Source organism: Sceloporus occidentalis, unplaced genomic scaffold (genome assembly GCF_023333645.1).
Source record: "Sceloporus occidentalis isolate IW3139 unplaced genomic scaffold, rSceOcc1.0.p SCAF_7, whole genome shotgun sequence".
Classification (NCBI taxonomy): Eukaryota; Metazoa; Chordata; class Lepidosauria; order Squamata; family Phrynosomatidae; genus Sceloporus; species Sceloporus occidentalis.
Window position 1 is genome coordinate 29,621,112 of NW_028316987.1, and position 27,708 is coordinate 29,648,819.

Here is a 27,708-nt window from a genome sequence, read left to right on the forward strand (position 1 = left end):
ATCAGCTCATTTGAAATGTGATGTTGGAGAAGAGTGCTGAGAATACCATGGACAGCCAAAACAAACAAACAAATGGGTTCTTGAACAGATCAAGCCTTAAATATCCCTAGAAGCCAAAATGATCAAATTGTCGTACTTTGGCCATATCATGAGAAGACATGATTCATTAGAAAAGACAATAACGCTAGGAAAGGTAGAAGGTAAATGAAAGAAAAGAAGGCTGAATGTCAGATAGATTCAATCAGGGAGGACAAAGGACTAAGTCTGCAGGACTTGAGAACAGCAGTGGAGGATAGGGGATCTTGGAGATGTCTCATCCACAGGGTTACTATGAGTCAAAGTCGACTGGAAGGCAGTTAACAAAAATAACAATAGGGACTATAGGAACGACAGAGTTTATAGGTAAAATCTTATTTTGTAAAATCCTAATAAGCGGTGAATGATGAGATAGTGGCAAGAATAATATCTTAGTGTGATTCAAAAGTTGATCCAAAAATGTATCTGAAACAAGCAAGTCATCAATATGTATATATTATGCTTAGCATCCTTAATAGTACAGGATATATGTTGTGTCAAGACATCATTCACAGATTTAGGATGCCTGGCTAGTACAATAAATTATTCAAAATCTAGGTGCATTAATATTAACATCCCAATACAAGATTCATATACAATTCAACAAATATTAAATTTAGATGCTTGCCTTACTAGCTTAATTTTTTTTAGGAATTATTGCTGCTAAAGACTCAAATCTTAAAAAGGTAAAGGTAATCCCTTGACATGAATGTCTAGTCATAACCAACTGTAGAGGGTGGTGCTCATCTCCGTTACTAACCTAGCTTTATCTGAGGACTGCTCTGGTGGTTGTGGGGCCAGCATGACTGCACCGAACGCTGTTACCTTCCCACTAAGAAGTGGTACCTATTTATCTACTTGCATTTGCATGCTTTTAAACTGCTAAGGCGGCAGAAGCTGGGACTAGTGACAGGAGCTCACCCCATCATGCGGCACTCCAGCCTTGAACTGCCAACCTTCCAACCATCAGAATTGGCGTCTTAACCACTAAGCCACCGCATCCCTACACAAATCTTACTAAAAGAAATTTTATGCCTTTTCAAAACATTGACTGAATACATTAAAAGAATAGAAATCACTAAATCTTTCATAGAATTGTAGAGTTGGAAGAGACCACAAGGGCCATCCAGTCCAATCCCCTGCCATGCAGGAACTCTCAATCAAAGCAGCCCCGACAGATGGCCATCCAGACTCTGCTTAAAGACCTCCAAAGAAGGAGACTCCACCACACTCCAAGGGAGTGTGTTCCACTGTTGAACAGCCCTTACTGTCAGGAAGTTCCTCCTAATGTTGAGGTGGAATCTCTTTTCCTGTAGCTTGCATCCATTGTTCCATGTTCTAGCTTTGGTTGTTTAGCAACAGTTAAAGCTCATGTCCTTTCAAAATTATTATTTCTATTTCAAGTTGTACAACTAAAGCCTTGTAAAAAGAAAACGCAAACCAGTAAAAACATTGTTAGAAAACTTTATTAGAGATAGTGAACAACTCAAGTTTCTAAGAACAGATATTTTCAAACTATAAAGAGAGGCTTAGCAACACCTAATATTGCTTTATAATATATGTCTTCCATCTAAAAGTTCTTCAAACTGGCTAGAATTAGTTGTATAGTTATGTGGGAAAATACAGAATGTAATTACAGGGATTTTCAGATAGGTTCATAATTATCATCCCTTTTAAATAGAAAATCTGTAACAACTATTCTAACATCATATCTTTAAAAAGTTACTGATATAGGAAATATATGGAGACAGGTTATATCTCCAATACCAACCTCTGTATAGTCGTTTGATTATATCCCGTTTTCGAAACTGGACAGAAAAGGCTTATGCACAGTAAAAGATTTTCTTGAAAGAGCTTTTACTTTAACTACTGAACACATACACTGCATTCTGACTGAAACTGAAAGAGTGTATTTGAGAACACTTCAAGCTCTTACTTTTGGAAAACTAATACAGTGGGTCCTTGTTATCCACTAGGGTTTGGTGCTAAGACCTTCAGTGGATACCAAAATCTATGGATGCTCAAATCCCATTATATACAAAGGTGTAATAAAATGCCATCTGCATATAATTTTATATATACATTTTCTTTCAAAGAGGTTGAACTGGTTTTAAAAGAAGCACAGGGCAAAATACTATTCCAGTCGCTATCTGGCATGGAAGTATCTAGATCTGTTTGCCAATCTGTTTAAATTTCTTTTAGAGTTTCATACTGATAATCAAAAAAGCATTGTATATATTTGATACGAAATCTCTTGTATTTGTTAAAGTAACATAACAGTCCTCAAAAGGCTACTGATCTTCATAGGACCCTCAATACGTAGTACAGTTGACCTTCCGTGTCCATGAATTCTGCCGCTTGAAGATATATATTTTTTAAAAAAGCAAAAAAGCAAACCCTGATCTTGTATTTTGATATAATGCATACCATTTTATTTGCTCTCAAGAGTGCTTAATTAATAAAAAATAAATCACCTCAAAATTAAAATAAAGTTTTGATTTTAGATATTAATTACTACAATTGAAAATGGATATTTAAACCAGTGCAGTTAAAATCCTAAATACTTTTAAAAGACTTTTTAAAAATCTCTTGCCCTCAATAATGAGTTTCACCCACAAATAAGATGTGCTTCTTAAGAAGAGATGTTCACTAAAAGCAAATTTAAGCAAGAGTCTACAAGTTGAGTTTGAGACAATGTACCTTCATTTTTATCAGCATCCAACAGGTTCTGAAATTCAGTGTGAAAGATCTCCAAATGTTTTTCAATAAGAACTTGCTCACATTTTCGTGCTAGCTCATCTTGTGTGCTCTCATGTAGATATACCTGAACTCTACGTTGTTCCTCCAGAAGACGAGCTTCTGCCTGCAAATAAACAAATTTCACTTTAAAGCAATGTCTAGAATGCTCACATAGGTGGGTTACAAACCGCCATTAGGGACGTCCTGAGGACGTCCCAGTTTGAAAAAGGGGCGTCTCTTCTAGACTCCCCTTACCCTATCACGGACTCAGTCCGTACAAAATGGCCTTCATACAGGCACTGCCATTTTGACGTAGCGGACGCTCTGCGTCTGCATGTGGCACACCGGAACTGACGCCGCGAGTGCTCCCTTTGGCACTCGCGGGGCCTCTTCCAGGGCCTGAGAAGGAGCGCGATTTCCGTGCTCCTTCTCTGCAGCATCCGGGAGCCGCGCCGTTTAAAGGCTGCGGTTCCGACGCTGCAAGCGGAGGCAGAGCCAGACCGCTGCTTCTCAGCGGTCTGTAACGGCCATAGTTCACAAAATAAAACCTACCACCAAACTGTGAGTCTTCTTATGCAGTTGTTTGCACAATATGCATTCTGTATGTACTGGTCTTAACGTATTAGCTATACTGAAATTGTTCATCCCAACCCTTTCAAGTCTTCAGAGAGATTTGGGGGGAAACGAAGGGATTCCTTTCAATAGCACTGTAACGTAAGAAATAGGAAGTCCTTACCTTCTCCAAACCATACTGCAAATGGGAATTCAAGAGAGATGATCTGAGCTGTTGGGCACTATTTTTCATCAGAGGGCCAGATAAACAGCTAAGCATGGAATCCCATAGATGCTGGGCAAAGTATGGTTTTAGTACGAATGTGACTAATGAATGTGAGGTTGACATATGCAGTGAGTGATCATTCTAGGAAGGCTGAAGGAGCACCTTATGTTATTTCCACTTGTCAGCTGATCGAATTAATTTTTCTTCTTTGATCAGCTAGTTTGAGGGAATAACCCACTAATTGTGGGTCGTTCCTTCAGCCAGCTTGAGAATTCCATATTTACTTTTAAATTACATTACATTACATAAAGCCATTAAATTCTTGTAATGATCTCCCTGCTTCCTAATTGGGAAGCATGAAAAAACTATTAGAACTTTCTGAGTATATTTCTTTCAGGGATTTTAATATTTCTTTACACATTGTAAAAATTCTCTGAAGGGCTGAGCAGGCTGACAAGATAAAGCAACTTGATCCTGGGTTTTCTGAAAGGAGGTGAAAGCCCCACTGTTCACACGGCCAGCTCTGAAAATGGACTGCCCATGGACTGTGTCCACAACATGCAGCCTCAAGGAACTACACTTGGGGGCTTTTCCTCACTCCCCACCATGCATGCACACCATCACACGAACACAAAGGCTATGACCACCAATTACCACCCTCCTCCTATCCAGCTGCCAACCCATTGGATGCTTGTAAGACCAGCCACAAATGCGATACACCACCCATACCCTGCATCCAAGTAACACATTGGCAAAGCACAATTCTAGAGGCCCCCCATACATGCCCCTTCACCTCATACCCCCTTTTTGGACTGTCTGGTTTGTGTATGTTGCAATTACATCCACTGTATTATTGGTGACCTGTCCTGTTTGTCATAATTTTTATTTTGTTGTATTGTTTGTTGTACTTATTATTAATTCCCTACTTGTGAAATATGTGCAATGTCATGTAGTCAGCAACTCTGAATGAGTTACATATCTATGAAATGAAATTAGGTAATTCTTTCATTTCTTGATAAGGAAGCTAAACCAAGCACTTTTATTTAAATTAGGCAAGAGAAAAACCAATTAGGCAGAAAACTGAACTGCAGAATTGTAAATGAAAAATGATCAACTGAGGTTGCCTAGAAAAAATACCCTGTTCAACCTCCACTATGCAAATTCCATCTTATAAAGTCATTTCTATATGCAGGAGCAGACAATATAAACACACATACCTTTTTCATGTATTCTGTAACCGGATTCTGTTGCAAAAATTCAGTGCTCTCTCTTGTATAGAATCTCTCTGTATCAGCAAGAAACTGAGATTCAAAGGATTCTTTATAAACTGTCAGTGTAGGTCCCTTAGCAAAAGTATCATCTTCATTCAGTCCCAGCTCAACTGAAAATATATGAACAAATTTAATGAGTTCTACTCCTCGAGACAAATTCTACTGAATAATATAGTTTTAATCGGATTGGAAATCTCCATCTTAAGTAAGATGCATAGTTACAGCAATCCATTCAAAATGATTTAATTAATTTTACCTAAGAAAGTGAACATGTGTAAGGTTTGTCTGAGTAACTACATACTTAACTGTTTTAAGTTATCATGTATCTATGGCTCAAACAATAAACACAATCTCATGACTGTACGCCATTTAAATTTTATTTCCATATCTTTTTCTTCTACAAGTTAAACATTCTTGTAGAGGATGATATAGGAAACTAGTATATGCCCTTCAAGGAAAGCCACAATACAAGTAGTAATTTTATTTCAATAAATACAGACCAATCCTATATATTCTTAAATCAGATTTAAGTCGTAGGGTCAAAGCACAAAGCCTGGAAGGAGCAAGTTGAGGCTGCTCCTGCCATAATCGGCTAGGACCGTGGCCACTGCATGGCCTGCTACTGAAGTGGGCTGCCGCCACAGTCCCAAGCCAGCCACCAGCAGGAGCACATTATATCTGCTCCTATTTGGGCCGGCTTTTCCCCACTTAGTGTGGCCTCAGAGCAGCTTCCAGCCACTTTGGGGGTGTGCATCATGTAAATGCCAAAGTGGCTGGAAGCTGCATTATTTGGTGCATGCATTTTGGGCCATAGTCAATGAACTTACTCACGAGTAGAAATCCCTAGTAATGCTTACACAGAAGCTTAATTAAAGAAAATTTTATTATTTATTATTATATTTATTAGAAAAAGACTCAGTAGGTTTCACTGCCATGAGTGTTTTCCTCAACTCACAGATTTCCATTTTTTTCTGGAAACATTTCTTGCCTAATAAACCACTGCCACATATCTATATAGGCATCCATTTAACAAGTGAACTTCATATGATATGGCAAGCCTATGAAGGTGATAACAGTCACCTCAACTGTTTAAGAAACAACATGTGACTTGCTTCTAGGTTACAAGAATGATCTTCCACATCGCTTAGGACATAACTCTCATCTTCAATTCTAATTTTTTCTCCAGTATTTATTTACTTATTGTTCAATTCTATTCCTGTATTCCTGAGGTCAATGACAAAACATAGCATTTTGAGTCTTCCAGACATTCCCAAAGAGTAGAGGATGTATAATGAAGTTATGGCACAATGATATTCATGCCTTAATATGTCACACACAAAAACTTGTTGAAATTGCAGGACACACTGAAGGAGTTTTAGCAGCAAATGAAAAAGAATTGTTGCGTTGTTAACTCTACTAAACACCACAAAACCTAACGGGAGAAAGAGCAAAACAAATGTAGTGACACAAATTTTTACTCACTTTCACTTCTGGTAGACTTAGGGAAGCCTTAGATGATTTCAGAAGGAATGGGAAAAAACTACAAATAAGGGTTATTTTGAATTCCATGACATTCACAAAAAGATGGAAAGTAGATTACACTAAAGTTTTAGGCAGGATTCATCTGAGGATATTAAGTAATGAAAATTAATTTTACCATAAGATTGCACAACTCCACTGATCAGTCTTGTATTGATTGTTTCACCATTTCTTTCCTTTTCAATCAGCTTCAGCACAGCATTTGTTACCTTTGAAAATATGGGAAAAGTGAAGACATGAACTAGCTAGCCATATCAGATTATACACCCATGCATACATTTGAGAGGCTAGGCCACACACCGAAAGCTGAAAATTATTATTCCACCAGCATGAATAAAGAGTGATTTGGCAATAAAATGGATTTGAGCCACGCAGTCTCAACACACACACACCTGAGAAAGGTATCCATAGCTGAGAAAACCAGTGTTGAGAAGTGTCTCTCCCTTAAAAAATGCAAAGGGTACCTAAAGTTCTTGAAGAATCCCCCCCCCCCCCCCGGGCCGCCATTTTTAGTCATAGGCAAACTGTTGTGAAGAGAAATATTCCTACAGATTATTTTAGTTTCAAGTTGTTTAGGACTTTAAAATTAAGCACCTGAATCCTGAATTGGCCTCAAAAGCAAAGAGACAGGGAGCGCCTTCAGATCTAATATGATTCTGCCTGACTATACAAGTTACAGTTTTAGTTGCCACAGACGGGACCTCCATAACCAGTGATTTCTCTCAAAAGTTATTTTTAACAACTAGACAAGAAATGGATATAGACTGACAAGAAACAAAACAAAAACAAAAACCTGTAGAGCAGAAGGAACAGAAGTATCAAAAGCTTAAGAAACCAAATAGAAACTTGTGTTGAATAGAAAGCAAATAAGAACTGGAGGTAAAGCCAAATAGTGCCAAATTTAGGGAAGGTTCTTTTCCATGTAATCCAGGTCATGGAGGGAGGTAATCAGTTCCTGAATAGGCTTGGGTCTGGGCTATTTGAAGGGTCATATCTCCCTGTACAAGCCCCCCAGAGTATTAAGATCATCGGGAGAGGCCCTTCTCTCTGTCTCACCACCCTCTTAGGCATGCTTGGTGGGAACAAGAGAGAGGGCCTTCTCAATGGCTGCTCCTAAGCTTTGGAACTCCCACTCTAAGGAGGCCAGGATGGCTCCATCCCTGCTGGCCTTCTGATGGCAGGCAAAGACATTTTTATGCCACTGGGTTTTCACATGACATAGATGCTGCTTTGTTTTTGTTTACAGAGTTTTAAATTTTAATAATGTAATGTTTTTAATTGTTTAATTGGTTTTTTTAAATTTTGTATTTGTAATGTTTTATATTGTTTTAACTTGGACTGTTTTAACTTTGTTAGCTGCCTGGAATCTCTGTACTGGGAGGAAGGGATATAAATAAACGGGATGATGATGATGATGATATCAGAAACCTGAACTGTGCTTGATTTTAACTGATTTCCTGAAGCAAAATAGCTTTGTAATTCACAATATAGAGCTACAAATTTCAAACAAGCTACATTCATACTTGATCATAATTTACTGAGTTTAGCTTAATGACAATCTATGATTACACAGAAGTGAAAGCTTCCACTCCTCCTGTCACAGCCTACATAAGTAAGGGGGCCACATACTGCAGCTTCTTCTCAGCATAATATATTATGGTTTACCATGAAGTCTGAAGCAGCTCAATCCTTAAACTATTTATAAATAAATGTAGCACAAGCTTTTGTAGATTGAGTCTTACTTTGTCAGATGCTTCTGAGAATGTGCACTCCTCCGCCTATGAAAGTTTATATTATAAATTTCTTTCCCTCAATTAGTCTCAAAGATGCCCTTTCAGTACTGATTCAGACTAACATAGCTATGTCTTTGACTATAAATATTTATATTTAAGAGTTATAATTATAAATAATAAAACTCTATCAACCCAACAACATGCACACACAATTTTTCTTAAAATGATTGTCAGGGTGCAGCGTCTACATGACACACACCCCAGCTCCCCCCCCAGTGGGCACCATGCTGCATGGCATCAAGGCTGTCCTCTGGCAATGCATCTGAAGGAGTGCCCTGAAACCGTGGCACAACAATGATTGTGCATTGTGCCCTTTCCAGGGTGCAAAAAAGATGCCGTTTTTTGATATTAGGTCTGCTGTTCTACTGCTAATTCAAAACAACCAATCTGAATCACTGCTCCCTTTGCACCCAGTCATCTTGGGAGCAGCAACTGAGCAATGACCAAGAAGCTTCTAGCTTGTGCCGGTGTTGCAGCAAAGGTCGGCACAGGTGAGAGTCTTTTTGGCTGCTTGCTCCCTTTGCACCCTGTCATCCTGGGAGCAGCAGCTGAGCAGCTGGCCAAGCAGCGACTGAAAAGCCTCTCACTCGTGCCAGACTTGTGGTGAAGACCAATGTGGACAAGAGGCCTCTTAGTTGCTGCTCAGTTGCTGCTCCCAGGATGACCAGGTGCAAGACAGAAGGTTTTCCTCAGAGAGAAGAGACTCTCAATCTTTCATCAGGGCAGAGACAGGCGCAACCAGTGTGTGTGTACAGAGGTCACATGCTCTGAACTAGAGAATGTTGTGTACTGGAAAGGGAGAGATTTTAAGTATAGGATGCACTCCAAGACAAAAGATTCTTTCCAATAATTGAGCACAGATACTCCTTTCCCAGAGACATCATCATAATCATCATTATTGCTATTGTTTTATTTATACCCCACTCTTTAGAATGCTCTCAGAGCAGAAGACATGTCTTCCCACACAGCTTCAAGTGTTCATTCCCCAACAAAAAAATGTTTCTTCTGCTACCTCTTCTCTCAGCCTATCTCATGAAAACAGGAGCAACAGTGCAACTCCAACCTGTTAGCCAAGTCCCAACAAAGCTCACAAAGCTTAAGCAGGATCCCAAATCTGAAAGCCCCTTTTTGCTGCTACTCCAATCTATCCCAAAATGGCGATGCTCCAAGCCACAGAGGCAATGCCCTATACTCAAGTCTTATGAGAACTTCCCAATTGCCACTATTAGCAAAAGACACCAGTGAGGGAGTAAGCTCACACGAGCAGGCAAAGAGCAGGAGATAGCACCACAGAAAATGATCAGCAAGGCTGTGTGGTGTTTTTTTGAGGACCCGGAAAAGAAGTTTCATGCAATCCTCATTCCCACCATAGTCCTAAAGGCTGCTAGTTCCCCTTGACTTTTTTGCACACCAATACTTTGACTGAAGGCCCCCCACCATCCCCTTTCCACCTCACCACCCCATAATAATAATAATAATTTATATCCCACCGCTCTACAAAATGCAAATGGAGTGGCTTATAAAGATTAAAAAACATACAACTCAAAACCCTCAATCCCCCCCTTAAAATACAATTTAACAATGTAAGAATTAAAACATACTTAAAAAGTAATACAGTAAACAACAGACCATGACTAAGGTGAGGTCGGAGTTCAGCAGTTAGATTTCTTCTAGTGGCCGGGGAACTACTCAGGAAAGGCCTTCCGGAAGAGATCCATCTTTATAGATTTTTTAAAGCTGTTTAGGGTGGTAATATGACAGATCTCGTCCGGCAGGCTGTTGCACAATCTATGTGTAATAGCTGAGAAAGTCCTCCGGGAGGTCGTGGACAGCCTTGTTTTATAAGGCTATAACAAATTCATCCCTGAGGATCTAAGTCTGTGGGGAGGATTATATGGAAGGAGGAGGTCCTGAAGATAGGCTGGACCCAAGCCATTTAATAATAATTAATAATAATTTGTTTTATTTATAAACCGCTATTCCAAAGATCATAGCGGTGGACAGCAAGTAAGCTAATTAGCAAGTAAGCTAATTTGCCCCCAACAGTCTGGGTACTCATTTTAGCAACCTCGGAAAGATGCAAGCCTGAGTCGAGCTTGGGCCCTTTTGCTGGTCTTGAACTCGCAACCTTGTGGTTTCGAGTGAATGGCTGCAGTACAGGCATTTAACCACTGCGCCACCAGGGCTTTAAAGGTAATAACCAACACCTTGTACTGGGCCTGGAAACTAATGGGCAGCCAGTGGAGTGAGTTTAAGATCGGTGTTATATGGTCTCTTCTGGATATACCAGAGATCAGTCTGGCTGCCATGTTCTGAACTAACTGAAGTTTCCAGACCAAGCACAAGGGTAGCCCCGTGTAGAATGTATTGCAGAAATCAAGGTGTGAGGTTACCACGCATGTACCACGGTCTCAAGGTCCCTGACTTCCAGGAAAGGGTGTGGCTGGCGTATCAGCCGAAGTTGATAACAGGTACTCCTGACTGTCACGTTCACTTGATTTGTCATGTGAAACGACAGATCTAGGAGTACCCTCAGACTGCAGACACAGTCCTTTGAGGAGAGTGGGACCCCTTCCAGGACTGGAGGTTGTATGGGTTGGGAGCTGATACCGTAAGTACCTCCGTTTTGTCTGGATTCAGCTTCAATTTGTTTTCCCTCATCCAATTCATTACTGCTTTAAGACACTCATTGAGAAGAGAGATGCCATCTGAAGGCAAAGCTGATGACCGAGACATGGAAAAATATATCTGGGTGTCATCATCGTACTGATAAGACCCCACCCCATGCCTCCAGATGATCTCTCCTAATGGCTTCATGTATACGTTGAGAAGCATCGAGGACAGGATGGTACCTTGTGGGACGCCACAATTAAGCTCCTTCCTTGCCGAGCAACTGTCCCCAAGCACCACCCTCTGGAATCTGCCTACTATTTCACGTTTCCTTCACTGCCCCTGGAACCTTCCACCACCCCCAGGGTGGGACAAAATCCTTGGAGAGGCATTTCAATCTGGTTTCAGTCCTGTTTATGGGATGGAGATTGCTTTAGTTGCCTTGGTGGATAATCTACACTAATAACTGGGTGGGAAAGTGCCCCTCTGTTGGTTCTGCTGGATCTCTTAAGACGTTTTCAAAACCATCAACAGTAGAATCTTTGTCAGCAGACCCATTACAATGGAATTTGGAGGCACTGTTTTACAGTAGCTTCAGTCCAGGAGCTCTCAGAAGGGGGTGTTGGAGGATTCCTGTTCAACTGCTTGGCCACTGGCCTGTGGAATCCCCCAGGGTTCTGTTCTGTTCCCCATGCTATTTAGCATACACATCAAACTACTGTGAGAGGTGTACAAGTGCCACCAATATGCTGATGACACTCAGCTGTTACTCCTTCCCCCTTAATTCCAAGGAAGTTGTCTGCATACTTAACTGGTCTCTGGCATCTATATTAAGACTGGATGAGGACAAATAAACTGAAATATAAATTAGAGAAGACATAGGTGCTCTTGGTTAGTCAAAAGCCAGATAAAGGAATAAGGATTCAGGCTTCTGTGGGTGGGATTGTATTGTTTTAAAGACACAGGTTCACAATTTGTATGTACTCTTTGGCTTGGAGGCTCATGTTTCAGAGGGCTAAGAGTACACCTCTGCTGTGCTCATTACTGGAGATATTTGATCTGACCATGATGACACATGCCATGGTTACATCCTGTTTGGATTACTGTAATGCACCCTAAATGGGTCTGCCCTTCAAAAGTGCTCAGAAACATCAGTTGTCCCAAAGGGCTGCAGTCAGATTGCTACCTGGGGCTGGCTACTGAAAGCAAATGACTACATTGTCTCATTACTGGGGAAAAGTTGGGCTATAAATGAATAATGCTGATGAAAATAATGATAGAAATGATGGAGACAAAATAAATAAATTTAGTTTAAAATGACAATCTAACATTAATACAGAGTAAGAGGTTGGAAGTGCAAACCTTATTCTATGCATATTTTTAGGCAAATAGTGACTGTTCTCTGGAAAGTTAAAACTTTCACTTACACTGTTGGACCTTCACATCCACTGATTTTTTTTGCCCATGGATTCAAGCATACACTGACTGAAAATATTCCTATATATATAATTTACAAAAAGCAGACCTTGATTTTGCCTTATGCAATTAAGAGACACAATTTTACTATGCCATTGTATATAATTAGACTTGAGCATCCATAAATTTTATTATCTATAGGGGATCCAGGAAACAAACCCCAGCAGATACCAAGGGTGCCTTGTAATATTTTAGATCATAGAATCATAGACATATAGATCATAGATATAAAAATCATAGATATAAAAATACTGTGTTTATATTTAATACTGTATATTATTTTAATTTTATTTTAATTTTTTCTGGTTGTTGATCAAATTGAAATTTTGTTCACTTTTATATATTTGCTATAAGCCCTATAATATTCATTTATGACATATGAATACAAACATTATAAAGTGATATAGCAATCAATGAATGACATACCTGCTTATTTAAAGGTCTGAACAAGCAGTCCCTCCAAGTCACAAGTGCAAGCTAGAGTTTAACAGAAGAACAAGCTATTAATATAAGAATATGAAATCTGCATTACTAAATGCAATGAACTTACAGAGATTTTTTACTCCAGGTACCATTTTCCAAATGTACTTGTCTTCTGAAAGAATCAGCAACTGCAGTGGAATCTCAGCAAACCTGAGGGAATGTTGCTAACAGGACCATAAGCCACAGTTACTGGCCTCATGTGGAGTGAGCAAAGTACTTTTGTGTTCTTGTTTGCTTTGTGTTCTTCTTGTTTAATTAGAAACTTTGGGGCGGAAGAGAACACCACAAAAGGGCGAATTGGGACCACCATGGAGCTAGTCGCTCCGGAGCTGCAGCAAACACACAACACAACCCCAATCTGCGCTGACACCAGTCCAAATAGGACTGATAAAGGGCCACCCTTGGGGGGCCTAGTGCAACCCCAAGGTGGCTTCTAGGCACTCCTAGGGTGTGTATGGCATGCAAATACCATGCCCCCCGAACATCTGGAAGCTGGTCATGTCTGGTCAGCCAGGGTGGCTTCTGGATTCCATGCCCCAAGCTGCCTGGAAGCCAGCTTTACAGGCCAGTCTGTACAGGCTGTTTATGTCACCTGCCAGGGCCATATACAGCATAATAGCTCCGAGTAGAGAGTAGTCTTTTGCAAGCTGATACATATTTATTACAAAGCCTTGCTAGTACTTTTAGAATTACAAGACAGAATGCCATGAAGCATATGAGGAATTTATTTTCAAGTACTACCAGAAATGAGTGCGCCATCCTTTTACAAAAAAATCTGACTGACCCCAAACAACAGTTCATTTTAGCAGTTTTTTCTTCCTTTTTATTGCTGGACAGAGCCTTTTAATTGTTGTTATTATTGATGAACCAGTTTCAGAAACACTTGGCAACTTAGAGCAAATGTATCAAGGTTTAATATAAAATCCTTTAACTATCATGCTTTATAGATGTACATCGCAGAGGAAGCTCCCTTTCAGGTAAGTTTGTCATCACCTACTATGCGTTTTTTGAGTCACCACATTACAGGAGACAAAATACAATAAGCCTCTTCATTCCTCAGTGCCAGGTCCTTTGTCCCATAAAATCCAAAGATTGACTGAGGAGAAAAGGAGAGGAATCCTCTACTATTTAGGGCAGAAGTGGCTAATTCAAATTTCTTTTACTTAAATTCAAATTAACATGATTCTACATTTTACTGAATACAGAATTAAAAATAGGTAGACGTGTGGGACCACATGTGGATGCAACACCAAACCATAATTTATTTAGTTAAACTATTGACTTATTTGCGTGACCAAATACAAAGAATCCCAAATTCATCTTAGTAATTCCCCATAATAAGAGTAACAGCATGCAGCACATTGTATACATTAAAATAAAGATGTTTGAGGTGGAATTAGGGTTATAAAAACCATGGTTTGAATGTGATATGTATATCTCACTTTATAATAACTATATTTTATAATTGCAACTGAATTCACTATATCAAGTATAATCAGGTCTGGATATATCCCACTGATATGCAAACAGAAATATACAGAAAGGTCTAGAAGACAAGGGATGCAAGTGATCCTCTCAAGTAAACAGCGCATATTATATTTTATAAAGACAGAGTAAAAGGTAAAGTTAGTCCCTTGACATGAATGTCTAGTCGTAACCGACTGTAGGGGGTGGTGCTCATCTCAGTTACTAAGCCAGCTTTGTCTGAAGACTGCTCTGGTGGTCATGTGTCCAGAACGACTGCACCGAATGCTGTTACCTCCTCACTTAAGCGGTACCTATTTATCTACTTGCATTTACATGCTTTCAAACTGCTAGATTCGCAGAAGCTGGGGCTAGTGATAGGAGCTCACCCCATCATGCAGCACTCAGGCCTTGAACTACCAACCTTCTGATCATCAGAACTGGCATCTTAACCACTAAGCCACCGCATCCCATTTAAACAGAGTACTGATTATAAAAAAAACTTCATGAACCGTGTCCAATTTCCATGTCTTACATTACACATGTGAGATCTTTCTTTCAAACAACTCTTTATGCATACTTACTGAATAAATTTCATATATTCCCTTTCGACCTTCATCACACTCACGGCGAACCCAGTGTCGATTGAGGTAGGCACAAATCCCATTTAGCACTTTGCTTGAAAACCTATAATCCTCCCACTGTTGAGTGTAGAATTTCAACACACTTTCATCCATCAAGTCTTCACCATCCTGAAAGAGAATGTAAAATAACAGGATTTTTTGTAGTCCCATTGCCTATGTCATTCACCTTACTCTGCACAGTAGTGACCCAAAGGATTACCATCTTGTCATAGCTTGAGAAAACGTTCATCTTTGTTTCCTGCAAAATTGCAAGATTGTAGATTAAAACGAGTTACATGTTTCTGCAATACAGATTAGAGCTAGAGAGGTAACATTTCTGGAAAATGTTAAGTCATGGGGGGGAAAACAGTTCTTTTCTTTCTTTCTTTTCTGGGGGCAAAACCCCCCATAATTTTCAGAAAAATTGGGGGGGAAATGCAACATTAGAAATTTTTACTGATTGAAATTTACATTAGGAACATAATATATAACTATGTACAATTCACTCTGGCATAAAATTATCACAATTAGTATACTAAAATGCAATGTATTCAAACAATTATTATGAACGGAATTTACTTTTATTTTTTTAAAAATATTATTTGTAACAAATGGAATAGTAATAGTAACTTTAGTTTTACTATAGTTTTTTGTGGGTTTTTCGGGCTATGTCGCATCTTCATTCTCTGAAGATGCCAGCCACAGATGCTGGTGAAACGTCAGGAAGAAACTCTTCTAGAACATGGCCACATAGCCTGAAAAACCCACAAAAAACTTTGGAGGCCAGTCATGAAAGCCTTCAACTTCACTTTGGTTTCGCTAGTTTATGTGGAGTAGGCAGAATTTTAAAAAAATATCTCAGACAAAATAATCTACATTTAGTAGCAAAGAAAATTATTTATATTTCATCTCCACAGTATCAAATAGGCATAAAGCACCCATTCCCATAAAAAGAACTGAGGGAAGGGGAAAGTGTGTGGAAGGGAGGAAGGACTAAGATTCAATTAATAATAATGAAATTAAGTTAGATTCATTTCCCGAGCTCTGGGCTTCATCCACACTGCAGAAATATTCCAGTTTGACACCACTTTAACTGTCATGACTCAATGCTAGGGAATTCTGGGAATTGTCAATTGTTGTGGCACCAGAACTCTGAGAAGGCTAAATGTTTCATAAAACTACAATTCCCAGAATTCCATAGCACTTAGCCATGGTAGTTAAATGGTGTCAAACTGCATTATTTCTGCAGTGAGGATGCAACCCTAGTTATCAGTATCAGTCTCCGTTTCTGCTTCATTATGTTTATCATCATCAGTTATCATGGCCTTCTAAAAACCTGGGTTTACCCAGACTGAAACAAGCTTCTCTACCCTTTCACATCTCAGTTTATTTCCTGATTTTGAGGCAAAAGAAATGGTCAAAATAAGGTTTCCTGCTGGCTTCAAGGAGGGGTCATTTAGATGACGCAAGCCTTGAAGCCGGCTGGAAACCGCTTCCAAGCCGCACTGTGGGAAGAAAAGCTGGACTAAAAAGGAGCTGGAATGTTCCACTTCTTCCTGGAAAGCACACCGCTTTTTCCTGCTCATCTGTTTCACCCCTCTGTGTAAGTGTTTCTAAACACAGACCAGATTCTGTCAGTGTCCCCTAAAGGAAGAAAGGCATCCTTGTCTTCCACTGGAGAGTTCAGTTTGTAACCTAGGACTTGCTTGTATTCTTCACTCAGTGCACAGAAATTAGAATAATCTGATACTGTACATAGTTTTTAGAAATGATTCGGAGAATATATTAACCCCTTGTCTTAAAGATTTTATTAATCATGCTAAAATAGAACATTCCAAAATAAATTTTCTTCCTTTTTTCAATTTTTCAGGAAAAAAAACAGAAAAATATGTGTGAATGTGTGTCCCAAATTTTTCTGATTTTTTCCAGGCCTCCACATCTCTAGTATCTTACATGTATCTTGATGTAAGAGTTACTTTCTGCCATTTCCCAACAACATTACTTATTTCAAGCATTTATGCAGTAGTTTTTCACTAAATATTTCCCTGTTCCTAGTGTTAATCTCAAGGGCAACCAGATAGTTTATCCAAGCTTAGCAACTGGTATTCTTGTTGTTTTGATTTTTGCTATGAGGAAAAAACAGTACCTATCTTATGTGAGTCAACAGTATCTTTACTGCATCTGTAACTGGAGAAACAGGCTCCAAAATTGTGGAATGACCTGCCAGAAAAGATTTTAAGGCTGATATGCTGTGTGAATTTAAAACAGCATTAAAGATCAGCCTCCTCTGGCAGGCTTATCCTGGTGAGTTTTAAATTGTGAATTTTAAATGTTCAGTTTTAGATGTGGATTGTTTTGATATGTGTACATTTTACATCTAGATGATGAAAGTTTGGAAATCATTGCTCTGCACTAACATCTCCAAGATCAAAATCAAATCAACAGTCAAAAACGCAGCTACATTGTACAGTGTGCCTTTGTAAAATGTGGGTGCACCATACGCTGCTTTCAGCATACACTGAAAGCCACGCCAGAAGAGCCCACTGCGCGCCCCGGAAGAAGTAATGGGGTGTGCATCCATGGCATGCATGCACCACTGTGCCGCCATGGGCGCGAGCCCCATTACTTCCAATGGGGCTCCAGCACACGCGAAATTCCCCTTACACAGAGGGATCCGGAATGGATCCCCACATAAGGGGAGGGTGCATTGTACTTAAGGGTGGTTTTGCTTGTTCTGTACCTTTCCAGTTTACTCACGTTACTAACTTCTTTTAGTTTAGCTGAGGAAAAGGTTTTACTTTATTTTAAAGTCTTGTGGACCCCTGAATAGAAAACTTTGGGTTTAAAAAAATCTGTTAGAACACAAGATGTGTGTTCTTGGAGTTTTTTAAAAAAGTTTTTTTTACCTGCTCATCAAAAACAGCCAAAAAGATGTCTCTCAATAATTCGGGACCCAACAGTAGTATTCTGAAGCCTTTTAGGTAATGTTTGTAACTGCTAGTTTTACAAGTTCCATACCATGGGAGCGCTTAAAACACAGCTCCTCTGTAACTCATAACCCTTTATAAAGTAACCTGGAATTTTATGTTCTTTGTTTAAAAGGTTTAACTTGACGGTATTCATTCCTATGTATCTTCTCCACTGACCTCACATCTGTCTTCTCCATTGTCCTCAAGCAGTTTTCAACAATTTGTTCTTTACTATTTGATTACATGTGAAAGGGATCTAGGAGACCTAGTAGACTACAAGTTGAACATGAGTCAACAGTGTGAGGCGGCAGCTAAAGGCCAATGCAATTCTAGGGTGCATCAATAGACATATAGGTGCGGTACAGACTGCCTCAAAGGGGTGGGTCTGTGGCACCCCTCTTCACTCCGGATTGGGGGCAGGGCAGTCTCTTCGGCAGCCCTGTGGTCCCAATCCATAGTTTTTCCAGACTACAGAGAAGCAGCAAAATGCTGCTTCTCTATGGCGCAGAAAAGGGGTGTCGTCCTTGGGGCTTCATTGGGGCAAGTTGTTTGGTTGCTGCAGGGTAGCGTGGAGACGTCACGCACATGCCATTTGGATGCGGCGCGTGTGTGAAATCATGGCGGCCCCCATGTGGATGGGAAGCTGCCATGATTACACTGCCGCTGCCACGTACTAGGGTTGCGGGGCATGCAGTTGCTTCACCCCCGCGTAACCCTAATACGTGGCCAGGCCAGGCACCATAGTGTCTAGGTCAAGGGAAGTAATAGTGCCACTCTATTCTATCTTGGTCAGGCCTCTCCTAGAATACTGTGTCCAGGTCTGGGCACCACAATTCAAAAAAGATGTTGACAAGCTGGAGCGTGTCTAGAGGAGAGTGACCCAAATGGTGAAGGGTCTGGAAGCCATGCCTTATGAGTAGCAACATATGGAGGTATGTTTGCTCTGAAGAAGAAACAGTTAAGAGGTGATATGACAGCCCTGTATTTGAAGAGGTGTCATACTGAGGATGGAGCACGCTTGTTTTCTGCTGTTCCAGAGAATAGGACCTGGAACAATGGATGCAAGCTACAGGAAAAAAGATTCCATCTCAACATTAGGAGAAACTTCCTGACCCTAAGAACTGTTTGACAGTGGAACACTCCCTCAGAGGATGTTGAAGCCTCCTTCTGTGGAGGTCTTTAAACAGAAGCTGGATGGCCATCTGTTAAGGGTGCTTTGATTTTGAGTTCATGCATGGCAGGAGGTTGGGCTGGATGGCCCTTGTGGTCTCCTCCAACTCTATGATTCTATGCTTACTTGTACAGTATTCTTTCAATCCCACCTGCTGACAAGAAAAAACAAGCTCAGATGTTTTTAGTGACTGTAATGCATTTCTCTGATTTACTTTCCCTCCCCCGTAAATATTATTTTAAAAAGCTCAGGCATTTTGCCTGTAAACCTCTTTAAATAGCATTCTTGATATTATATATCATTTTTATTGTATGTTACCTTGGGTTTTACAGGTCAGACTAAAATTCCTTAACACAATGCTATCAAGGAGATAGTAAAACTATAGTGAACATCTCAAACATGTTATTTCTCCTTTATAACTACACATATTTTAAAATGACAAATATTGCTAATTTTTCAATTTTTTGGGTAACAACTGAAATGCTTAGCTTTTTGCTTACCTTAAGGAGATTTGTCAAGTAATTCTTTAGAAATTCTTTAAGCCTCTTGTAGAGTTCCAAACCAACAAACTGAGCTCCCCCAGGTGCCTGGCCTTTTTTAGACTTAGATGTAGGTACACCAGCTCCTCGTGCTTGATTAGATTGATGCACACTAGTACAGTAGTTATAAACATGACTGTAGCATAGTTAAGGAACATAATAAAATGCAATCAAGTATGAAAATTCAAGTTTGACATAATACAGGGCTATCTTGAAGACCAAGTGTTTCGTATAGGTAAAGTGAAACTGGGGAATCACCTGGCTGCAGTTTTTAGTTGTCACAGCTAGCCAAATTAACTGGTTAATTACAAATACTACACAGCAAACTTAGTTTATTTAACATGGTAATCTTTGCTGTAACATTGCTGCAACAAAGCCAAAACTGAAGTTAAGGTGTTGTTTTTTTTAAAAAAATAACCTGATTGGTATTCACTATTTCCATCAAGAAAGCATAAAAAGATTCTTCATGTGCAGAAATAGTACCAAAATGTAAAACGTCAATCCACCAATCCATTTTAACTTTATAGATTTCCAAAGTAAAATTATAAACAGATACAAATCCAGAATTGTGGTATATTGTGTTACTTCTGTAATTCTATTAGAACATTGTTCCTATAAAGTTCTTTTAATACACAACTGATGTACTTGTGCAACTGATGTTTACAGTCTTCTGTCCATCCCAGCTAGTATTACAAGGACTGACTGAAAATGATACATAAAAAGCAGAGCGTGTAATCTGTAGTGTTGCAATGAAGATCTCTGCAACTAGGCCAAAAAGCACAAGGACAGTTCTATAAAAGCTGCCACTTTACAGTAAGCAACAGTATGTGCCAGGAAAACAGCACACACTGACCTCTGATGCAAGATTCAAAACATCCTAAATTTAGCATTGTCCCTTTACAAACTAGCCAAAACATGTGTTATCCATACCCAACTATAACTGCTGCAATCCTATTAGAAATATGAAAACCTTGGGAGCAGGTTGGGGTGGAGAGATTTAAAAAAGGATTTTTTGCATTTCCCTCAATAATATATTGTCAGTTTTTTAAAATGGAAATATTATAAATTTTGGTGAACACAAAAAAAGTAGAAACTTAATTTTGTTCTTTTGAAAGAGTGAAGTATTATTAACAGGTTTTATTCACTCATGTCATGAACATATTACGAAAATTTATATGAAAAAAGACTACAGAATTAAAAAATAATAATTTATGTGCATGTATTAGACATATTTAGTGTTGTTCTGTGCCTTCAAGTTATTTCCAACTTACGGCGATTCTAAGGCCAATGGAGACCTATACAACACTCAAAACCTATATGCATTTATGTACCTAATGGGTGCTACCAGCTGTACAAGAAAAGTATACATGTGCACTTTCACTGCATGTGATGTTATTATACTATTGAACAATTCAGTAGTTTCAATGTTGACTTAAACTCTGTATCCATATGAACTATTAGCCTCAATCTTTAAAATGGAGTCTAATGCAGCTGCTTGTGCTCAAATCTGCTTAATTAGAAAATTTGTGGTTTCTGTATTTTTGTTCTTTTCTGTTCTTTTCATATGACCAAAATCAAAATTGTTGCTGTGTGTTTTCAAGTCATTTCCTATCCCTGGTGGCCCAATCATGGGGTTTTCTTGGCAGGATTTGTTCAGAGGTTTGCCATTGCCTTCCTCTGAGACTGAGAGCAGAGTGGGGATTCCCAAACTCCATTAACAAAATGTGCAGCACTTTGTATCTCTTCCTTTAGTAAGTGTATATTCACTATTTTGATTATGCCAAACTGAGGACTCAATCCTACTGTTAGTCACATCTATACCAGACCCACTGAATCAATATATAAAAGCTGACTTGCCAAATTATTAAGGGGATCTATTCTTGCTAACCCTAACAATACAATTTAGGCATTGTGGTTTTTAATTTTTTTAATTTCACTGCCAAACAATACAATTGTATAAGCTAACGATCAATAATTCAAGAATAAAATACTGTATGTTGCTAAAACAGTTAAACTAATTTAGGTGTGAAATGAAATTAAATATTGCTTATATTTCTGGTTTCCACAAACTTTCCATTCCCCAAATATCTTTTTTTGAAAATGGTTGTAATATTTCCATGTAATCCTATAGAGAATAACTTTGAGCAACAGCTACTGAACGTACAAGACAGGACCAAACTACTGGAAAGCATATAGATTCTACAAATCTTAGAATAAAAAACTAATCACATATACAAATGATTTCTACCCCCCAAACTATGAAATCTGAATGAAGCAGTTCAGAATTCAAATATGAATATCTTTACAGTATTTTATAATTAAGTACAATACATATCCTTCTCTTCATTGTGCTCAATTATAATATCCTATCAATATTGACAAATGAAGTCAAAGAAAATTCTAAGTCAACTGCAGCCATAAAGAGATTTGGTATGAACTATACATGATCTATATGTACCTGATATAATCTTATATATATAAATATAAAAATATAAAATTTTAATTATAAGAATAAAAAATTCATCAAGCAGACATTTATCCTTTTTGCTTATGTCAGTCCATAAAGTACCACGTGAATTGGCAAAATGTAGAACCTTGTTGGTACAGGATTAATGTTCTCTCTTATGCGCAAAAAGAAAACAGAACAAAAAATGATTTAAATAGAAAAATACAAAAGCCAGAGGAAAAACAGTGGGCCCCTTCTCTAGACCTAAAGGTAGTTGGCTCTCATTATGAAGCACCCCTGTGTACAGAAATGGTAATCTAGAACTAGGGGGGAGGGATTATTATTTTCTGATAACTAACCCTTAGCCACATTAAAATATACTCCCGAGTTGTGAGATAACAACATAGACATCCAATAATTAAGGAAATTTCTAACAGAAATGAATATCCTGCCACTTCAACTTCAGTTTTAGAATATGAAAGAGGTGAGCAGGAAGTTTATGATATTGCTAGGGATTGCTAGGCTCTCTCATTTTAATTGTAGCTCAAACCACTATATCTGTAAACAAATCAGGAGTGGGAGACATCAAGGAAACTTGACAGACCTTATTCTCTCTATATATGCGTATCTTAGATCCTATGTCCTCACTGAAGGTAATATAATATAAAGATGCCCACTGATCTACTTATAAAAGAGTGCATGCTAGGATACGTATAGAGTTCCATGTATCTGGATTTTGCCATACTTTGCCTTGTATAAACTTGCTGAATTCCAGCTCTGAGGTCATCCCATATTTGGTCAAGACCAATTTGTTTAAGTCCATGTGGGTTTTGACTCCTATTTGATGACATTTTGTAGTTCCCACGAAAACTTCCAGTGCAGCAATAAGATATCTTGTTACTTCTCCATCAGAGGAAGAAATAAACCAACATTCTCACTTCTATCAGTCACTCAGATGATTATGTTCTATTCACATGAAAACTGATGTTGTTTCACAAGACACCCTGTTGGGGGAAGGAAAGAAGGGACTATATTTATTCAATTCCACTCATTGTTTCACTGTGAACTAAAGCAAACTGCTATGAAACTATAACAGATTTTATTTAGCATCCAATAGTAAACTGTCATGCAACATTTCCTAATGTGTCTTAAAAACAAGTTTCCTGACCAGTGATGGTCAGGTATTCTCACTGCACATATCACCAATTACCAGCTTCAAAGGTGGTAGATGTGTTAGTGTATTGCAGCAAAAACAAAACAAAACAGCTTTTGTGGCACATTAAAAACTACAGTAGGTAATTTACTACAGCTAAAATACACTGCATATTCTGTGTGTTTAGCAGGAAATAAAAGATTGTCAGTTACAGCAAAGTTTAAACTAATCCAAACCTTAAACAGTATAAAATCATGACAGTGATCATTTAGCTTAACAATGAAGCTATGCAAAGAGATCTTGTAGCACATTTGAGACTTTCTGATAGAAAGAAGTTGGTAGCATGGGCTTTTACTAGACTTGATTCTACTTTCTCAAATGGATGTATGGATCTGAGTATACTCAAATATACTCAAGTCTACAAAAGCTCATGCTACCAGCCTTTTTCTTTCAATGAGTCTCCAATGTACTACAAAATACCTCTGCATACTGATTTTCCAGACTAACATGTCTATGTCTTTGAACTCTGTAGTTAGTGGACCACAGAGCCCCTAAGATATAGAATCATAGACTCGTAGAGTTGGAAGAGACCACATGAGCCATCCAGTCCAACCCCCTGCCATGCAGGAAATCCAAAAGAACACAAAGCACTCAGCATCCCAAATGCCTCCTAGAGCATGTGATGGTTAACAATATCTCTTCTATAAATAACATGAAGATACTTAACACATAGTACTTAAGCAAGGTATAGGTTGTTGACAGTCATTTAAGAATAATAGTTCAAATGCAGTACTAAAACCACAATACAGGGGAATAAAAAGAAAGCTTATCAGGCACCAAAGAAGGCAGTTAAATAAATTCATGCATGTGTATGAATTTGAATAGCCTTAGTTACAACAGTATTAACTCACAATCACATATATTCAGATATAAATTGCTAAATTCCACAACTCACTTCACAAAATTTCTGGAAGAGCTACAGTTAAGAATAACAATTTGTACATTGTTTTTTGTGGGTTTTTTGGGCTATGTGGCCATGTTCTAGAAGCTTGAAAAACCAACAAAAAACTATGGATGCCGGCCAACTTCAAATTTGTACATTACTTAGTTGTAGTGAAAATTCTTTTAAAAATCATGAAAATGTAAAATTTAAACAACTTTTAAAAACATGTATAAAATTACAGACTAAATCTGTACAGCCAAGGAGTCACATGATAAATATATCTGTATATTTTTGGAGAATTTAAAATGTAGATTTGATTATTTGTCAGATATTGACCATAGAGGCATGCAGGAGAACCCAGAGATTTCCAAAAAGAACACTTTCTAGGCATTTTTAGGTCCTCTAGCATGATTCTATGGTCAACATCTGCCAGAGGACCTAGGGAATCCTAGATGATATTCCCTCAGGTTTAAAAAAAAGTGGTTAGTTATTTGCATTTTTTCTACTTTCATGAGGGTCCTGTGTCCCTAATCCCAGTGAATGTAGAGGGCCCATTGTATTTTAAAGAAATAAAGGAAGAGGCCCCTCCCTCCTCAACTGTCATCTCGGCCTCAGAGGGAGCCATCAGGCAGACCCAGCAACATCAGGGACTGCCTGAAGGAAGAGGCCCCTCCCTCCTCAACTGTCATCTCGGCCTCAGAGGGAACCATCAGGCAGACCCAGCTCCATCAAGGACTGCCTGAAGGAAGAGGCCCCTCCCTCCTTAACTGTCATCTTGGCCTCAGAGGGAGCGATCAGGCAGACCAGCAACATCAGGGACTGCCTGAAGGACGAGACTTCTCCCTCCTTCAATTGTCACCTTGTATTTGTATCCTATTCAATTTTTACTGTACACCGCTATGATCATTGCGGAATAGCGGTCTATAAATAAAACGTATTATTATTATTATTTAAAATAGAAGGGATTCAAATGACTGTGGAGGCTAATACACACAGTGGGGCCCCTGGTATCCACTGGGATTTGGTGCCAGGGCTCTCTGTGGATACCAAACTCTGAGGCTGCTCAAAGTCTCATTAAATACAATGGCAAAGTAAAATGGTGTTCCTTATATAAAATAACAAAATCAAGGTTTGCTTCTTGGAACATGTGGAACATGTGTTTGAATCTGTGGTTAAAGAATCTGTGGATAGGAAGGGCTGACTGTACAAACAGATTTCAGAGAAGAAGCTTGAAAGCTTACTTTGTAGACAAATTTGATAGCTAGTTTTAAAACCACTAGCTTGTTTTAAAACCACTAAGATTACTATCTGTTTAGCTCTTACTTGGCTCTGCCTACCGTAACTAATATGACCAAGGGGCTCAACAGACTGCCCCAAAAGGGTGGGCTGGAGCCACCTGTTTTTGCTCCTGAGGGAGCCCGCAGCAGCCAAACTGTGTGGGCTCCCTCTGCACCAAAAACAACCCGCTGAAACTGGATTTTTTTGGTGTGCGGGGGTGCTGCCATCAGTGTGCCATTAGCTCATTGTGACATATCAATGACGCAAACGTGGCACCCTGACGTACGGACGCAGCACCACGCTTGTGTCATCATGGCTGCCCCCTTGGGTACGGGAGGTCACCATCAACCTTACGGACTAGGGTTTGGGAGTGTGTGGTTGGTGTGCGTTCTCAAACCCCAGAATCGGCGTCGGTACGCCACTTCCCACCCAAGTACCTTTGATAACATCATCATCCTTCATCATCAATGTTAAGGCTTCTTTTCTTACATCTGTGTTTTTGGAAGATTTCACTCTCCCTGCCCTGCCAGTGAACTCCAAAAAAGCCACTGCCTCCCTGCTGCTCCCCTAGATTCTTGGTGCTCACCAATGCCAGAGCCACCACCGCCTCCCTGCTGCTCCCATCACCTCTCCTTGAGGGAAAGTACCAAAGAGCTGACACCACATCCACAGTTTCCCCCTTACCCCTTGGTATTCCCTTCGAGAGATAGCATCAGAGCCACGACTGCTGGCACAGCCTCCTTGCTGTTCCCCTCTTAGCACTCCATGAGGGCAAGCACAAAAGTGATACTACTGCTGCATTTCTGCTACTCCCTCTCCCTTCCCATTCTCCCATCCTCTTCCCTCTTAGTTTGGGTGTTCCAGCTCAAGGAGTAAATTACATTTCTGCCATTTTAAAAACAGAACAGGTAAATAGAACCTTCTTCTCCCCTGAGATATCATCTTGTTCCTGCCGGCCACTCAGGTAGTGACTCAGGTAAGTGAGCTTGATCGATTTCGCCTACATGAACAAGAAGATTTCTTAGGGAAAGAGGATCTGTTTATCTGCTCTGCTTTTAAGGTATCAGAAACCTAACATTTGCTCTTTGAGCTGGAGAGCCCAAACTGGGAGGGAAGGGGACAGGAGAAATACAGCAGCAGCTCTTTGGCATTTGGACTCCGAAGTACCAAGACATGATGAGGGGAGCAGCAAGGACACTGTGGGTGTAGCTCTGGCCCTTCCCCTCAAAGAAGCACCAAGAGGCAAGGGAAGCAGTGGTAATATGGCAGCAGCACCCTTGACTTATCCAAGGGTCATAACAAAATCCATAATTTTGACCCCAAAATCTATCCTTGACTTGTATGTGAGATCGACTTATACACAAGCATATACAGTAAGACATTTTGGTATTTTAGGAAGAAAATGTGAGTAAAACTCCAAGGTTCAACTGCACAGTACGTAACTATGAATTAACAAACTGATGCCTCAGAATTAGCCACTTATCTAATCTAATAGCTACTAAATCTTATAAACTAAACATTCCAGTGCAGAAGCACATCTACCTGACCTATTGTATTCACTTAACATACACACATTTTATCAAATATAGGTTGAATATCCCTTATTGGGAATTCTGAAATCCAAAATACTCCAAAATCCAAAACTTCATCTGCTACGTACTTATTGTATTTTCAGGGATGGAGAGAGATGTGGCTGCAGAGAGACATACGATTCTTTAAAACAGCAGGAGGCATGGATTCATGCTTGCATTCTTGCCATTATTCCAAAATCCAAAAAAAAAAACCCTCACAAAATACAGAACACTTCTGGTTGCAAGCATTTCAGATAAGAGATATTCAACCTGTATAAACATGTTAGGAAGCCAGACTAATTGAAGATTTCCAGATTATGACAAGCTACTTATATATAAATTGCACACCATTTGTATAAAATGTTTTTCATGCCAGAATTTTGTAATGTATGGAATGGAACCTTAATTGTTGAAAAATACTTTGTTGTTGTTAAATGCCCTTAAGTCGACCTCAACTCATGGCAACCAGACCTCTCCAAGAACTCCTGTCCTCCTCTACTCTGCTCATGGCCTCGCTCTTTCTGCTGACTTCTACCTTTCCTAGCATTATAGTCTTTCTCAATGATCATGATAGTCAGTTAAGTCATCCTGGCTTCCAGGAAGAATTCAGGCTTAATGAAGATTAGAGATCTTGGCTGTGCACCACGTTCCCCTTCTGATTGTAGAGAATCCCCACTCTTCATGGGGATATCACTTTTATTGCCCGAATCTTGTGGAATAGATCTTTTGTTCTCCTTTTTTGTTTTCAGCTTCTATTTCTCTGCATTGATTATTGTAATTTTCCTTG

General features: G+C 39.3%; 2 protein-coding genes across 2 annotated transcripts in view; one reads left to right on the top strand and one right to left on the bottom strand.

Annotated features, from left to right (window-relative positions):
* LOC149309467 (histone-lysine N-methyltransferase EZH2) overlaps positions 1-27,708 on the top strand; it is a 204,488-nt gene that overhangs the window by 166,430 nt on the left and 10,350 nt on the right. The gene's annotated exons all lie outside the window — the stretch shown is intronic.
* The window catches only part of LOC149309468 (cullin-1), a 77,910-nt gene that overhangs the window by 37,010 nt on the left and 13,192 nt on the right, over positions 1-27,708 (bottom strand). Inside the window, exons 2-8 of the mRNA XM_089532515.1 lie at positions 22,688-22,980; positions 19,492-19,666; positions 14,813-14,980; positions 12,708-12,758; positions 6,521-6,611; positions 4,810-4,973; positions 2,776-2,938 (exon numbers count right to left, since the gene is read on the bottom strand). Of these exons, the coding sequence (XP_089388641.1) occupies positions 2,776-2,938; positions 4,810-4,973; positions 6,521-6,611; positions 12,708-12,758; positions 14,813-14,980; positions 19,492-19,666; positions 22,688-22,827 (952 nt within the window). The 5' untranslated portion in view covers positions 22,828-22,980. The remainder of the gene's footprint in view (positions 1-2,775; positions 2,939-4,809; positions 4,974-6,520; positions 6,612-12,707; positions 12,759-14,812; positions 14,981-19,491; positions 19,667-22,687; positions 22,981-27,708) is intronic.